The sequence below is a fragment of the Actinia tenebrosa genome, unplaced genomic scaffold (genome assembly GCF_029948245.1).
Source record: "Actinia tenebrosa isolate PJP-AT-01 unplaced genomic scaffold, QUT_ActTen_1.0 PGA_scaffold11__36_contigs__length_13525064, whole genome shotgun sequence".
Classification (NCBI taxonomy): domain Eukaryota; kingdom Metazoa; phylum Cnidaria; class Anthozoa; order Actiniaria; family Actiniidae; genus Actinia; species Actinia tenebrosa.
Genome location: NW_028292571.1, coordinates 4309798 through 4326559, shown reverse-complemented (window position 1 = coordinate 4326559; position 16762 = coordinate 4309798). Strand labels below are relative to the sequence as shown.

The 16762-nt window shown below is 37.3% G+C and overlaps 1 protein-coding gene across 2 annotated transcripts; it reads right to left on the bottom strand.

The window, feature by feature from the left end:
* Positions 1-1867: 1867 nt before the first annotated feature.
* On the bottom strand, positions 1868-15371 carry LOC116302966 (ribosome biogenesis protein WDR12 homolog). 2 transcript variants are annotated; one of them, XM_031712400.2, is made up of 15 exons: positions 15315-15371; positions 14473-14570; positions 13637-13752; positions 12602-12708; positions 12260-12309; positions 10765-10830; positions 9835-9893; positions 8356-8451; positions 8060-8105; positions 7436-7533; positions 6020-6160; positions 5768-5873; positions 4892-5024; positions 3856-3928; positions 1868-3228 (listed from the first exon to the last, which is right to left on the bottom strand). In XM_031712400.2, exons 1-15 carry the CDS (start codon positions 15362-15364, stop codon positions 3130-3132), a joined length of 1338 nt encoding a protein of 445 aa, XP_031568260.1. In that variant the 5' UTR covers positions 15365-15371; the 3' UTR covers positions 1868-3129. The 2 variants fall into 2 exon arrangements, with proteins under 2 accessions (XP_031568260.1, XP_031568261.1); XM_031712401.2 differs by lacking the exons at positions 1868-3228; positions 3856-3928 and adding an exon at positions 4329-4401.
* Between the last annotated feature and the right edge of the window lie 1391 nt (positions 15372-16762).

The following is a 16762-nucleotide window of genomic DNA, read 5'->3' as shown; positions in this document are numbered from 1 at the left end:
AATAGGAACCACGCATGTGTAGTTCAAGCAAACGACCTGAAATTTTAATTCCCTTGGGATTAAAAAAGCTGGTTAATGGTCGACTGATTTACGTTTTATGATGTGGGATGCATATGTTACGCTTCTTTACCTACAGCAAAATAGGAACCACGCATGTGTAGTTCAAGCAAACGACCTGAATTTTTAATTCCCTTGGGATTAAAAAAGCTGGTAAATGGTCGACTGATTTACGTTTTATGATGTGGGATGCATGTGATACGCTTCTTTACTACAGCGAAATAGGAACCACACATGCGTAATTAAATAAAATGACGTGAAAATTAATTCCCTTGAGAGTATTAAGGCTGGAAAAGGGTCAACTTATTTACGCTTTACAATGTGTGATGCAAGTGTTACGCCTCTTTACTTACAGCGAAATTGAAACCGCGCATGCGTAATTGAATAAAATGATCTGAAATTTAATTCCCTTGAGAATATAGAATCGGGGTAAGGGTCAACTCATTTACGTTTTGCAATGTGGGATGCATAGTGATACGTGAAATTACTTATAGTGAAATTGAAACTGCACATGCGTAATTCAATAAATGACAATTCAATTCCCCAACAATAATTAAGTTATTGGCAAAATATAAATAAGCTATTTATCGTCCTAAATTAGGTCCGGACTGGAAAACGTTGCCTTGCATAATAAATTTTTTAGTATATTCAGTCCTTTATTCAAGACCTCAATCTCTTACCCAGAAGACCTTCTTTCGCATGCCACAGTAAGAAATAAATACTTTGGGTATAACATTCCCAAATTCTCTGGCACAAAAACTCATGTCTCGGGAATGTCCATTATATCAATACCTCTCACGATATCCATAAAATCTATAGAACATCCGCCAATATTCAATTATTTTGTTCATACGAAATGAGTCCATACTAGACTCTACTCAAGAATCTTACACGTGTGGGACTGACGTGGAACCTCATGATTATCCCTTGCACATGCGTCAATAACGCATAAGCTTTACTTTCACTATTCTCCTACGCAGCCGCTATTAGTGTCGTCACGCAACCCTCACTCCCGCTGCTACTTGGGAGAGTGAGCGTGGCGTGACGACACTAATAGCGGCTGCGTAGGAGACTATATGTTCATCATACTCTTACATTTCTTACATTGCGTTACAAAAAAATCTGCCAGAGGTTTTGTACCATCATGTGATAGCAGAAATGTTAGATGGCAGGAACAATACAATCAGTTTACGTGAGAAAGAATTCAATTCCCGAGAGCAATGGGATTTTATTATTCTGCCATCCAACCACAGGCAGCTGAAGCTGTATTATGGGCGTGGGCACGTGATGGTGCAAAACCTCTTCCTTCCTCAAAATCCCACTTCCTTTCTTTTTCTCTCTAAATATTCACTCCCATTTTTCTTCCAACTCTTCCTCTCTTTCCACTCTGCTCTTATTCCACTTCTATGATGGTGGTTATTGAGTTATGAAGATTGCAGAGGCTCGGATACAGCGCACACCATATCTGAGTAACAAATACTACGCAGCACTTTTTAAGTAAAAGGCATTTGCTTTTACAAGTCATATTTTATTGCATGGGGTTATAGGTTTTTTTTGAGAGGAAGGGGAGGGGGGGGGGGGTCACATGTTTTTTAGACTACTGGAGGATCAGGTAAATATTGACAGGAATCAATCACTCATTAGCAACCACTAATAAGGGAGATCATATAGACATAAAGAAATATAGTACCTCTAGGGGCGGGTGGGATTAATCATGTTGCAACAAACATCTTCGGACTCCTCTCCCCTCAATCTCTAAATCAAAGAAGCCCATGATTATATAACTACAATATAATAATCTTACAGCTAATAAAATCATAAGTTTTTATTTTATTAGTTACTGGTACTGATCTAAATATATTTCGTAGAATGCAAATACTTACAATAGAGTGTTAGACCCAAAGGAGAATGATCTGGGTTACACCCAATTGCAAAATCATTGAATAAAGAACCAAAATGTGTTTTGGTAAATGACATAATTCTTCTCTGGGTGCTGTTGTACGAAGGATGGATAGCATTATCCAGCAGATAAATCCTTATGCAGTGGATAAGTCACTGCTGATATCCAATAAATTTATCCACTGGATAAGAATTCTAAGATTTTCCTTTGTACAACCAGGCCCGGATGTATAAATACAAAGTCTATTTGTACCACAATCAAAATCTCTTTTCTTATTCAAATGTTAAAACTATTTTGAGAATACCAAAACAATTGTGAATATTAGCATAAAAAAAAGCTACTGAAAAGGATTCTGGAAGTGTAGGTATAAAACGTCATCATGCTTCAGGTATAGGGTTAGGGTCTATTGTAAAATCATTGTCTAGTACAAAAACATAGAACATAGAAGTCGACATATAAATGGTACATCGTAAGTATGTCAGATGTATCTAGTGATACCACTCGTGGAATGTTCATAAATTATTGTTGCACTGACAGAAAGTAATGAAGGCTTATAACACGTTTCATATTGTCAGATAGTACATTTGTACATTCATTGTGCGATGCATGATGGGAAGGAAGAGTGTAATGCCAATGAATATACGATGGCTTTCCTGCATTCTGATTGGCTGTATTTCCTACATTGTAGAATAAATAGTACCAGAGACTAACTTCATTGGTTTTTTTTGTGTGCTTTCTCTTTCTTGTTTTATTTTGACGTAGTTTTTGTAGTCACTAATAATCAAACCTTGTTTCACTGGCCAAGTAAAATAATTTTAGTGCTGTTTCAAGGATATAGCCTTTGCAATCCACAAATGTTAAAGACATACTGACGTGTATTCAAAAAGAATCTGTGTGAATGACAAGAACCAATAGCCAACTTTTGATATTCTGGCTGAGTGATCAAGCCCAAAACAATCTGATTCAAGGCTCCAGGGGAACAATAGCGTAATCATGATTATTCTTTTGTTTCCCCAGAGCCGCAACTCAGATTGTTTTGTGCTGAGCTACTTAACCAGAATATCCAATTTCAGTTACTGTTGCTTTTTTGGAAGAGGAAAATAAAATTATTAAAATAGTAAATCTAGAAGAGGTCATCTTGATCTAACAAACCAAGAGACCCGTCATGTAGGTCATTGAGAATCCCCTTCACTCTGTGCTGGTGCTTTACAACTTTTAGCAGATACATCATAGATAATCAACTGGTTGTCTGCTCCACCGCTCAGTACATTCTGCAAAGATTTAAAACTCATTGTCAATGATAAGCAATTTGCAAATTGCAAAGCACAGTTGGTGTAGTGGTGAGTTTGCTCGCCTTTCACCAAGAATGCAATGCAGGTTTGAGCCCTGCCAGGCTTGGTGTCATATGTGAGTAGAGTTGTTTGTTGGTTCTCTCTAGTGCTTCAAGGGTTATTTCCAGGTTCTCCGGTTTTCCTCCCTCCACAAAAATCAACCACAAAATTCTAATTCAATCTATCAGTTGCCTAGTAATGATTGGATCCTAGACCTGTTCAGTCCAACTCAGAGTGCAAAAGTTATATTTAAAAAAGCAGCCACAAAACTAAAGCAAGGAAATGCAAACCCTACCAGAAGGCCCTTAGTATTCCACCCACCCCCCCCCCCCCCCACCCCAAAGATCTAACAAACAACTCTACTTGCACAAAATGGCAGGTCTGAGGAGAGAACCTATGACTACAGTGGTATAGGCAGAGCACACCTTATGTGCTTCCTACGCTTTCCACATGGCAGCTGATTTATCAGTGCTTTGACCTATTTTTTTGACCATGATTTCTCTTTCTAACCAACCACCCACTCCCTCAAAAGATTACTCTACACAACATCAAGCAACAGTGGCTTACCTTAGACTTACTCCAGTCAATACACATGACTTTATCCTGGTGTTCAGTCATGGTGTAAAGTGGGGTATAAGGACTGTCGGCAAAAATGTATAATTTTAACTCTTTACAAGAATTTGCAGAATTCTATATCATAATGAAGGCTTTTTTCTGCTTCAAGCGAAGACCTCACAGTTATAGGGGAAGGGGCCTAAATATGAAAAACAGAAAACTAGTACGTAGAAAACGAGAAGTTGGGGGTTTAAACTGGAAAGTGTTATGGAATAAAGAGGGCTTTTATTTGGCTAGTGAAAAAAGTACATGTTGGTATAATACATAGTAGAGTGCAATACATACATCCATGAAATAGTACTAACTAATACATACAAAATAGCACCAATGAAACAATTGAAAACAAAAGTAATTGATGTATTTATTGCTAGATAGATGAGGCAGTAAGCCATGTGGGATGGGCTTGGATATCAAATAAGACCATGCATAATAGGTAAATATTACGAGCACATGACTTTATCTTGGTGTTCAGTCATGGTGTAAAGTGGGGTATAAGGACTGCCTGCTATTTAGTTTTTGTGCCATTTTGATGGATATATGGTTTGAACTCAAGTAGACAGAAATTCCTTTGTTTTGTTTTGTTTTGCTTTGACCATTAGTCACTAACCCTACAGCTTCATTTCATGGGCCAAATATAATCCCTCTCCAGCAAAAAGAAAGGAAAGGCTAAAGTCCCCCAGCTCTCCCTCTCTGTGTTGCCTGTTATGCTCTAATTTCTTTTAGCAGCTTCAGAGGAGTGTCTAAGCAGGGCTCAAAATACCGGCCTGCCAATGGCCAAATGACAGGCCAAATTTCAGTCTTGCCAGGCAAAAATAACGATGTGCTGCCAAATGAATAATAAAATGGCATGCAACATTTACTGGAATGACCTCCTTTTACGATGCTTCTTTATTATGGCAGGCTAATAAAAATTCATATTTCGAGCCCTGCTGGGATTTCAGGGTAATGAAAACATGGAAACATATTACTGGGCTCGGCAATGGCTTACCTTCTAGTGTCCCATAACCTAACAGTAGTATCATAGGATCCTGATGCAAGTTCAAACTCATTAGTGGGAGACCATACTAATGACGACACCCAACCTTGATGTGAGGTCAGGCTGCCTTTTACAACCTGTCCATCTGTGGACACAAATATAAATAAAGTATCAACTGGCAAGAAGTCTTGAGCGTAACATTGGAATCAAGGGTGGTCATCCAGGGCTTTCAGAATGTTTTGGAGTAGGTGATCATAAGTCTAAAGCAGCTGGCTGTAATCTGATAGATGAATGATATTGTTTTGATAGAAAAGAAAAAGTAACCAGCAGTCAACTTGGAAGCAAGAAAGTCCTGGTAATCTCACCACTGATTGATTTCTGGACTCAACTTCCATGATTAATGAAACAGTAATGATAAAAAGGTAAATTATACACTGTTTTTTCATCTTTTCACAGTGTCTAATTTACCTTTTTATCATTACTATTTCATTAGAAACACTGATGCAGCTCACACTAACTTTTAGCTAGTTATCTCTTTCATGATAAATGGGCTTTTCTCTCATTTCTTCTCTTCCATTTTCCTCCTTTAACAAAGTCTAGCATGCTAGATGCCAATAGTGCCTTTCACAGTTCCCTGTTCCATCTTGAAAGGTAGCCATGCTTTTGCATCGAAGCAAGAAGAATGACGAGCTTGCAACGATAGAGACCTTTTTTAACACATTTGACAATTATTATTCACTTCTCTATCGTTGCAAGCTCACTGTTCATCTTGCTTCAATGCAAAGGCACGGCTACCTTTCAAGGTGATGCCAGGAACTGTAAAAGGGACTATTTGACCTTTTAGATTGTTTTATCCTGGGTTATATCTGTGAAAGAACTTGATCTTACCTTTTATTCTTGGATCCCAAAGCCTTATGAATTTATCTGCACTTCCTGATGCTAGACAGTTTGATAATGGTGAATATGCAATACTACAGAATACCTTGGAACCAGTCTAGGATTAGAAACAGGTATGTAGTGAGATGGATGGACAGATAAACAAAGTAAGTTGAAAGATATTAAAAAACCAAAAGTTGTTGCACTTCTACACAAGACGTTAGACATGCAATCGTTGGACAAGAACTTGTTTATAAATCATACCAAAGTCTGCTTGTTGATGCCAGCAACTACATCCCAGACTCGTATACAATGATCCCATCCTGCACTACAGATAGTTATCTTGTCCATCCATACAACAGAGGATACAGCTTGGGTGTGGCCAGAGAGGGTCATAAGGGGTGTCTGTTGGGGGAAAAACAACACGCTTTTGCATTGAGTTTAAAAGGCCTTAATTTCATTTTTAAACAAGCATTTAGGAACTGATCCAACATCAATCCCAAGGTGATACAACAATAGAACACAAGACACCCTTACAGAGCTCAATCACCTATGGACAGAGCAATAAAACAGTTAGAAATACATGCTCTGAACAAAAAGCAATGTATATTTAACAATTAGACCTTCAGACCTACAAGTCATTAGCCCATGAGGCTGAATGAGCTATTGACTCATAGACCATGAGGGCAAGAGTTCTTATGTTTTAGTATAAATCTACTAACAGGTCAAATAAAAACCAAGGTTGAAATAAATTATTTCTTATGTTGTTTTAGTTTTCTAAACTGCTACATTTTGCTAATAGTGGTCTATCACTAAAAGACCACTAGTACTGTAGCTCAGCCAATCAGAGTGCAGGATTAGTGATAGACACCTTATTACTTCATGTAAGACTACATGAAATGGCACTATTCTATAGTAATGAAGTTTAAGGTTAGGTTTTTTGGGGGGATTTGGTTATGGTTAAGGTTAGGGTTTGGATTAGGGTTTTAGGATGTTATCATCAATAATAAATAATTAATAATCCAATAGTGCCATTTCATGTAGTCTTAAATGAAGTACTAACCGACAGACTATTAGTAGGTTTATACTAAATAATTATAAACATCAACATCGGCTGGGCATGCACAGATTGATGCATTACATCACAAAGAGACATGTATGCACTTTCGAGCATTTTAGTCTAGGCAGTCGAAAACGATAGTGTGGACGCAAAGCAATCGATGCATTTTCGGCAAGACAAAAATGGAGCCTTTCGAAAATGCATTAGTGTGGACAGGGTCTAAATATCCATAAAAATAAGCATAAAAAACTGGATAAGGAAAACTAACTATATTAAGAAAAAAGTATGTGAGCAGCTAAGTAAATTAGGGCAAGCACAAATGCTATAAAAATTAGCACACAGAAAAGCAAAATAAAGTAGACTCACAAGTGAAGAAAAAAGGTAGGATCACCCACAGAAAATAAATCACTGCCTAGCTGCTGGACTGCTCTTCTCCTAGATGACACTTGGATAATAGGGGATTGAAGTGTAAACCCCTTGCAGCAGAATGCAGAATGCAGCAGAATTTGGAGGACATACATAGGTTTCCAATTCTCAGGAGATTTAAATTCTTTCGTTTTGTCCTCCAAATTGAGCTTCTTTGATGTCACATGCAAGGGGTCTATTCACAGCATTCTTACCCTCGTGGTGGCTTTCTTGTTAGTTGTATTTTTCTTTTGTCTCTTCTTTGAACTGCCATCTTCTTCATCTGGTTCATCTGATGCTTCAGGGTCTAGAACTTAACACAAATTTCTAGATTTATTATCATCACCGCTGATCATATAGAAGAAACATAATGATGTTGATAATGACAGTGGTGGTGGTGTGGACAGTGATGATCATGATGACAGTGGTGGTGGTGTGAACAGTGATGATGATGATGACAGTGGTGGTGGTTTGAACAGTGATGATGATGACAGTGGTTGTGGTATGGACAGTGATGATGATGATGATGACAGTGGTGGTGGTCTGGACAGTGATGAGGATGATGTTGACAGTGGTGGTGGTATGGACAGTGATGTTAATGATGACAGTGGTGGTGGTCTGGACAGTGATGATGATGATGTTGACAGTGGTGGTGGTCTGGACAGTGATGAGGATGATGACAGAGGTGGTGGTCTGGACAGTGATGAGGATGATGACAGTGGTGGTGGTCTGGACAGTGATGATGATGATGATGACAGTGGTGGTGGTATGGACAGTGATAATGATGACAGTTACTGTAGGAGTAATAATGTCTCATTTGCTTCTAAGTTACAACTAACCTGCTGACCACAGCTTGATTGTTTTATCCCATGAACCGCTACAGAACTAGAGTACATAAAAGAGATTAAAACAATCCCCTTCATCATACTTATAGATTAAAAACAGTTAAAATAGAGATTCAGTAGCAGATCATGGCTATTGTATGTGGACTTAGCGTCGAATCCAGGTGTTGCATTTTGTAAATCTAATTTCTGCCGTTGTTCACCAACCTCTGAAGTGAGGCTTAGCCCATAAATGCTGGGGTTTTAAGAGTCATCAATACTATCATCAAAGATAAGATAGTTCTGGTACATACTGTTGTACATGAAGCATCAACTGATATACTGTCTACACTCTGTGAATGTCCTTTACAGATGTGTACATTGTGTACTTCATTGGTGCTTGATGACCACTGTAATACAATAAAAAATGTGGTTAAATCAAATATAGGCAAAGTTAAACTAAAACTAAGTAGACTGCAAACAGTCCCTATTTTCGTTGGTCACTATCTGTCCAGCCAAGTTGCTGGTGTGTTTTAGCTAGTTTGGCCAGGAAGGATTGGTTATGAGTCTAATATCCCAGAGAAGGGGACTTGGCAACCTCCTCCCCAGGGTTCTCTAGGCTGACTGTTGTCCAGGAAAAGACTCTGGTGTTGGCTGGAATCTTAGCTGCTAGTACATATTCCGAATGGATGTAAAAAATAAAAACCAAATATCATGGTGAAAAGGTCATCTAAACAAACCAATCACTGTTTGCAATAGTCCAGTCAACACCAGGGTCTTCGCAACGACCATATTGAGTGGGCTGAGAGGACCCTGTGGACCAGGTTGAGGGCTTGGAAGTTGTCCCACAGGAAAATAGAGGGACAATTCACAGTCTAAAAGCTAAGTGGCCTTTGCAGTACTTGGTGTTTAGGGTCACTATTAGCCCTACCCTACCCCACTGGCTTCCTGATGCCTTGCCAGTGGAGTTGTGAGCTACATATTATGTGCCATTCTCATGATCACAGAAGTGCATCATTTGGGAAATATTTAGTACTTGATACAAGGTTCACAGGAGGACTAACATGATATTCATTTTTGTAAGCTTGTTTACGAGTTAATACTTTTACACAATACTATTTGGATTTCCCACCCTCTATTCACTTAGGTAAGTATGAGTAAGTATTTCACAGACTTGTCAATGTGACGGTGTAAGGTGGGATGTGACAGGATTGCTATGGTTACTGCAGAGTACCAAGCTAGCTAGGCACCTCTCGACTACCAAGCACCTATGTCAAAGCTCATCTACTTGTGATGAGTTTAGCTAATACAGTCAATTCAAAAAACGTTGTCGTCGACCGGCTCAAGCCTACGCGACTGGACCGAAAGGAATATGGGTAAAAATCACTGAAGCGGTTAAATATTCGTTCTGAATTCATTGTTCCCGCTAGTAATAAGATAATAATGGCCAGAAACAATCCATCAAATGCATGTCTTTGGGTTTAGGGAAAAAACAAAGTAGTTATGATTTAGTTCACAGTTTCGAAAATATGAAGGCATTAAAAAAAAGTCTCCTTCAACACTTTCCGCTCGCCTACAAAGGTTCGTGCTGTAAACCAGGCATAACTAGTCAGATAAAATTATGGAGTCAACTCAGCTTCAATGATTGCTACCCAGAGTTCCTTTCGGTCCAGTCGCGTAGGCTTCAGCTGGTCGACGACAACATTTGTTGAATTGACTGTATAAAAAATCAAGATGAAGGGAATATAATTTATTTGATGGTCATCAGTTCTTGTGTACTATTCTTTTCTTACCTGTGAGATTCTTATAGACTGATCTTGTGACGAACTTAGTATAACACCTCCTTTATCATCTGAAACAGAAGCAAAAGGTTGGCTCTTTATCATTCACCTTTAATCACTGTTTTCATTGCTATGTTTTGATTGATGCTTTTCAACTCTGGGGAGGTTTTTTAATAGCAATAGAGTACTCAAGTGTGACTTCACGAAAAAATAAATTTTGGCTTTAATTGTTTACTATCCCTAATTTCTATAGACATTCAGAAAAGACGTTTGCATACCAATTTTGATGAGAATTGGTCAAATATCAGCTGAGATATGACCATTTGAATATATAATTACTCCATACAAATCACTGCATTTTTGGCTGGGTTCCAAACGTTTTGAACTAAGCTGAAAATACAGTGATTTGTATGGAGTAATTATATATTCAAATGACTATATCTCAACTGATAATATCATTGTGCGATTCTCATTAAATTTGGTGTGTAAATGGTGAAAATTGTATTTTGTGATGTCATCACTTGAATACTCTATAAAAACAGTGGTCAAGGAAAAGAATTAAAAATAATTAGTTAAGATATATACACCAAATCAAAATAATGAGATCAATTGAATAAACTAGTGTTCTGGACTAACTAAAGTCTCATGTTCACATGGAAACATAAGGGCATTTCCACATGTAAGAGAGAATCCATATGTTGAGAGGACAGTCAGTCTAGAAGAAAAGTTATATTTCAATTCTGTCCATGGCTGCCATATAGATCCACGTCAGAATGCAGTTCAATCTGGGGGACAAAACAATAGGTTCCAATTCTCAGGAGAATGGAATTCTTTTGTTTTGTCCCCCAGATCGAGCTGCTTTGACATCACATGCAAGGGGTCTATTGGTTGACAAAGCAAGATAACTACCATTGAATTAACTCAAAGCAGTAGGTTATTTACCTTTTGATATCCATTTTACTGCTTTGATTGGTCCAGAATGTCCAACATATGTGCTTAGACAATCACCTATCCAAAATAACATACATATAGAAAACAATGGAATTTGCATGAAATTGTGCTATTTAGTATTACTAAAGTTTCACGGATATATTGTTTACACTCTACACGTCAGAAATTGAAATAATATATTTCATAATTTTTTGATTATGTGGAAAAACACCTATTCACCTTTAGTATACAGTGCCAAATAAATTATTGTTGTTGTTGTTGTTGTTGTATGAGATAAGGAAAAAAGTAGGGGCCCCCTCAGTTGGCCCTTCTGATAGAACATGGTACTATAGTCAGTGTTTGACCAACATTTGGAACAGATAATGAAAATCAAAAGACTATTATCAACTGATCAGAACCCAGCAATAGACCTAATTAGATTAATGGTATAATGTTTACCCATAGAAGACCATGTGTCATTCTATCATAGTTAATGGAGAGGAATGGTTTGGAAATTTCATAGAATAAAGCTATTGTTTTGCATTTGAGGTTGAACCATACCATCACGTGGTTCTGACCGTGCACAATGAACCAAAGCAAGTAAACAAAAAAATACTCATTTTCTCATTATTTTCATGTATGAACATTTTGAAGGTGAAAACTTTCATTTGATGAACACAAACTATGTGAATAAATATTTTTGTGTAGATACAGTTAAGTTATTAGATGATAAATAAAAAAGCATGGAAAAAGGTGATCTTTTTTTTCAATAAAAATTAATATTAATCATATAGGATTAATTAACAAATAATAACTATTTAAGAATGATTTTTTTGGGAAAAGAACTTCTATATTCCCTAATACTGTAAACAAATGGAGCAACTTTTCCTTCTCTGTGCACCGTCAACGTCATATAACGATGGATATATTAAGTTGAACAAAAACCTAGAACAGTAGGTTTCCCAACCATTCTGCACCATTAACTTTCCCTGCTAGCAGAGTCTCTCTTCTCTTTCTCTCCCTTCTTTCAGGTGAAAAGGAAGGAGACTCTGCCGATGTAGAGTGTTTCCTTTGATACACCGCCGTCCATGATTGTGGACGAACAAAACCAGTTTTAAAACCGGTTTTTAACCGATTACATGTAGTGCGCATGAGCAAATGAAAGACACTGTGGCGCCAAACATTGTTTGATGAGAGCGGCTGTCAAAATCATGACAGCGTTTCTAAGTTACGCCACACATGCGCGACAGAAATAACATCCTACATCGGCAGAGTCTATTTTTCTCTCTCAACCAAAACAAAAAGAAAATAGGCTCTGCTAGCAGGGAACCATTAACTAGGATTCCATTGAGAATAATATTCTTCATCTAAGTTGTATCTATATTCACATGTCATCTCATGTGCAAATGTTAAACAAAGAAATGATACTGTAGGGAATGACACATGGTCTGAAATGTGTCTAATTTGTTTTATTGTCATTGTTACATTGTAACTTCTTTGCACTTACCTTGATAATTCCAAATATTTACATTGTTATCATAACTTCCTGTAAGTATACTGTTGTAACAAAATACAAACAAATTTAAGATTTTTTTAGAAATTAACATTTTTCAAATTTTACACATGTATTTGGTTTGTATAGCAAAATATTAGAAATGGTTTATATCTCTATAGTTTCCAAAGGTTTCGTATCTCTACCCAAAATGCCTTGTTTTCATGTCTGCAACTGTGATATTCATTGAGAACTGGAGCATCTTGGAAAAATTGTCTATTGCCATCAGATATAAGAATTGTAGTCTGCACATGCAAAAATTTGTGCCACAGGAATATAAATGAGACACATACTCACCACCCAGAGCAGCTTGATACAGAACTAATCCAGTCATCATGCACAAGAATATTATCTGGTCTTGGTGCTTGAAGCTTTAATATGTACTCTATCTCTACAACATTTTCCTATTTAAAAAAACCAAGACTTATTATTAATGGATGATACTATACACCATGTTTGCCAGAGCTGTGAAGATGTGTACCCTATGCTGCCCTGCCCCACACCCCACAAAATGTCTAGCCCCCATCCCAAATAAACAAACACATAGACTTTCAAAGGTTCATTACAGTCTTTGATCTTACTAAAAAGAGAAATCTCGCAATCCCCAGGTAAATGTAGTTATAGTCTTACACTTTTTTTGTCTTTGCAATTTTTTATTCATTTCACAAGCAATGTTTGTGGGATTTTTCATAACTTATGGCTTCTACATTTTAAATTTCCGAATTTCACCATAGCCATACCAACATCTCATCAATGACTAGTGGTTACTATTTGGGACTGTGTTGGTGTGTTGAATACAAGTGAATAAGAATGACTAGTGGTTACTAGTTGCGACTGTGTTGGGTGTGTGGAATACAACAAGTGAATAAGAATGACTAGTGGTTATTAGTTGTGACTGTGTTGGGTTTGTTGAATACAACAAGTGAATAAGAATGACTAGTGGTTACTAGTTGCGACTGTGTTGGTGTTGAATACAACAAGTGAATAAGAATGACTAGTGGTTATTAGTTGTGACTGTGTTGGGTGTGTTGAATACAACAAGTGAATAAGAATGACTAGTGGTTACTAGTTGCGACTGTGTTGGTGTGTTGAATACAACAAGTGAATAAGAATGGCTAGTGGTTACTAGTTGGGACTGTGTGAGTGTGTTGAATACAACGAGTGAATAAGAATGACTAGTGGTTACTAGTTGGGACTGTGTGGGTGTATTGAATATAACAAGTGAATAAAAACGTTTGAAACATTACTGAAGTTTAGGACTTTAGTCCTTTTTTTTAGCAATAGGAGTAAGGCAGGAAGTTTCATTGTAATAAAAATAATATTATTCCTTACTGTGGATATCTTTTTAGCTTCCATGTGTTTTTGTATATTTTCTTGAAGGAATTCATTTTCAATAAGAAAGTCAAACTGCAGTTCTCCTTTCATATCTTCATCACTTTCTGTATTTTCTAAAAATTAAAAAAAAAGTTATGTGAAGATTCTAAAGAACTTTAAAAGCATCACTGCAAAGTTTAATTTTCCCTTTTCTCTAAAAATTACTGAATATAGACCTTAATTTGCATGTGCACTTTCTCTTAATAGAGCAGTTTTCATATGAGTGGGAAACATAAGGTACTGATTACAGCACTATACAGTACTACATACCACAACATTGAAATGACTTCCCATTGTCTCCTTGTGATTCTCCCAATCATAAAATGTAGTTATGGTTACGTCAAGATATGGTACGGCTTCAGTACAGTTCAGTATCATTTCCCACTCATACAAAAACTGCTAAGTTTTTGATTAAAGACACAAATCAGCCTCTGGGCTGATCAAAGTCAGGGCACAGCTAACTCAGATTGAACCCAGAAACAATCTCTGGGCTGATCTAAGGCCACAGCTAACTCACAGATTGAACCCGGAAACAATCTCTGGGCTGATCTAAGGGCACAGCTAACTCACAGATCAAACCTGGAAACAACCTCTAGGTTGTTCGAAATAAAATCAATGGCCAACTCACAGATTGAACCCAGAAACAACCATGCACTATACCACCATTGATTTCCTAATGCATGGACGTTAGTTTGGAGTGGGAAGGTAGAGGGGGGAGGGGGAGAGGGGAGATGCCACTACTAGTTTTATTATAATACTATAGTCATAGGCTAGGCAAAAGAAAGAGATCCTACCATCTTCCATTTGTGATAGTAAGCCATTAATAAGGGAATTGAGCTCATCTTGGCTGGCTTTTGCTGGTATTGAGAATGGAGTGTCTTGTATGGAATACCTGTATAAACATCATAAAATATTTGATATACTGTATCACACAAGCTGATTGTCTGGCTACATGTATTGTGACATGTTTATATAAAGGACAGAGAAATGCTCATTCAAACACATACATGTATGTAATATAAACACTCTGTTAACTGTAGAGCTCTTGAGAAGCAAGAAAGACACTTGGCCACTACTCATTTTCCTAAGCTTGCTTCTCTCATGCTCTACAGCAACCAGCATGTTTCTATCCCAGTACAGAGACATGCACATGGGTTTTATATTCCTTAAATGAATGGTATATAGGTGTGCCATTTACATAAGAGAAACAATGACCTCAGTGCTAGGAGCAAGTCTTTTGTTTTCTCGTAATGCGGTACCCCAAAAGCAAAATAGTCAGCCCTAGAATAAGGTCACCCTTTACCCTCGATATAAAACATAGTAGTTTTTCCGTTCAAACAAAAATTGAATAAACCAAATTATTGAATAACTATCATTAATATCGTTTTCCGAATTATATGACTTTGCTCTTCTGCTTCCATACCAATAGACACAAATAATACGAAATTTCAGCCGGAGAACGAACAACGATTGACAAAGACAACAACACAGGAACCACGTGCAAATATCAAAATTTTACACGCTCCTCTTCTCCCTTCATATAGCGAATATAATTAACAATTGTCAAATCAATGTGGTCATCTTTGTTCTGTATTGTTAATTCTAGGTTTCATAGTTCGTAGAGAGTGTTGCTTACCGTTTTTGTTTCGTAAAAAATCGCACTTGCACTTGTCCTTCGTCCGCCATTTTGAAAATCTTGATACGCACGCGCGCAACGCGAAATCCACAGGTAAACCACACTTAGCAAAGTAAACAGGTGGCTGGGCTTTTTTGGAGCATATATTTTTTCATAACAAACTAGAAATTAAAGGTATTTTCGGAGGAAGGAAACTCAAAGAGACCGAAAAATAAACATGGAAGCACAGAGCCAACACAAACAACTCCACAGGTCGGAGGATCAAGTCTACTACCGACTATTTCACACCCATCTTTGCGCGTCTTTCTTTTAAAATTTAGATAGGTTATTTATCAATAGCCTCTTAGAGTGAGTCATTAAACCTGTAAAATAGATATTAAACTAATACACATTAGTAGACCCTAATTCCATTGTCTTCCTTCGTTTTTGTCTGACTATTGCAAGTTGACTAGAATTTTTTATTTCACGGGTTTTAAAAATGCCTTCACTCTAAAAAAACATCGGCTTACTTCCAATGCATAAAGTGGCATGCGTCAGGCCTCTTTTTGAGGAAAACAGTAATTCAGCCAGCTGCCAGCTGCTATATTTATTTATAGTTTTCCAGGGGGAACCCCCCCCCCCCCCCTAGACCAGTTGGGCATCTAAATTTTAATAAACGAAGTAGCTCTGTAGCTTTTGAATGGCTTTCACAACGATCAAGAAGTGACATCACTAAGGCTTAACTCAGACAATGTTTCCTTTCATCGATTTTGTACCAAGATATAATTACTATAGGATAGCTGATGCGTTGCATCCTGGTATGGCTTGGGTACAATCTTCCGTTGGTTTGTCATGCCGTAAGAGTGTTGTTTGCACACTGAATCATCAGAACAATGAAAAGTTTATAAGACTACACAAGTACGCGTCTTTATTGAACCGATTTAAATAACTTACATATATCGAGTCAATGGTTGGAAAGACAAAAACAAAACAAGATAAATATAAGGGATCGAACGTTTGTGTCGCAGGAGGGCGTGGTTTTCTGAAGTAAAAAGAAAACAGTATTTAGGGTATCCCCTAAATATATGTATAATTGCTTAGGAAGCTCCTTGAGAGCTTAAAAACTGCAAAAATGTACCCCACTTTCAGTTTATTTTGAAAGTTGTACCCTCCTTCCAAAATCACGTAATAAACGATCGTTCCGTAAAGGAAATATATTTACAATGAATATGGGGTACTGAAAATCATATTATAGCATAGCAGGTTATCGGGTACATCGTGCGGGCACCAATCATTTGTAAGAGCTTTAATTACCGAGAACGGAGTCAATAAGCCATATACATCCCAAAGGTCCTCGGGCCTGCGACGTTCTCGGTAATTAAGTATTTTATTTATCAATTGAGAAAGTTTTCTATCAAATGTCATTTGAAATTTAAAAAAACTTGCACGAGCGGGGCAACTTACCACTA

Bases quoted from the DNA above. Each gene is read 5' to 3' on its own strand.
- LOC116302966 (XM_031712400.2), bottom strand. From the start codon at position 15,364: ATGGCGGACGAAGGACAAGTGCAAGTGCGATTTTTTACGAAACAAAAA. The intron at 13,753-14,472 runs GTAGGATCTCTT...TTTAATTTTTAG, and splicing joins ACTATCACAAATGGAAGATG to AAAATACAGAAAGTGATGAA. The intron at 5,874-6,019 runs GTATGATTTATA...TTCTAATCCTAG, and splicing joins GCATCAACAAGCAGACTTTG to ACTGGTTCCAAGGTATTCTG.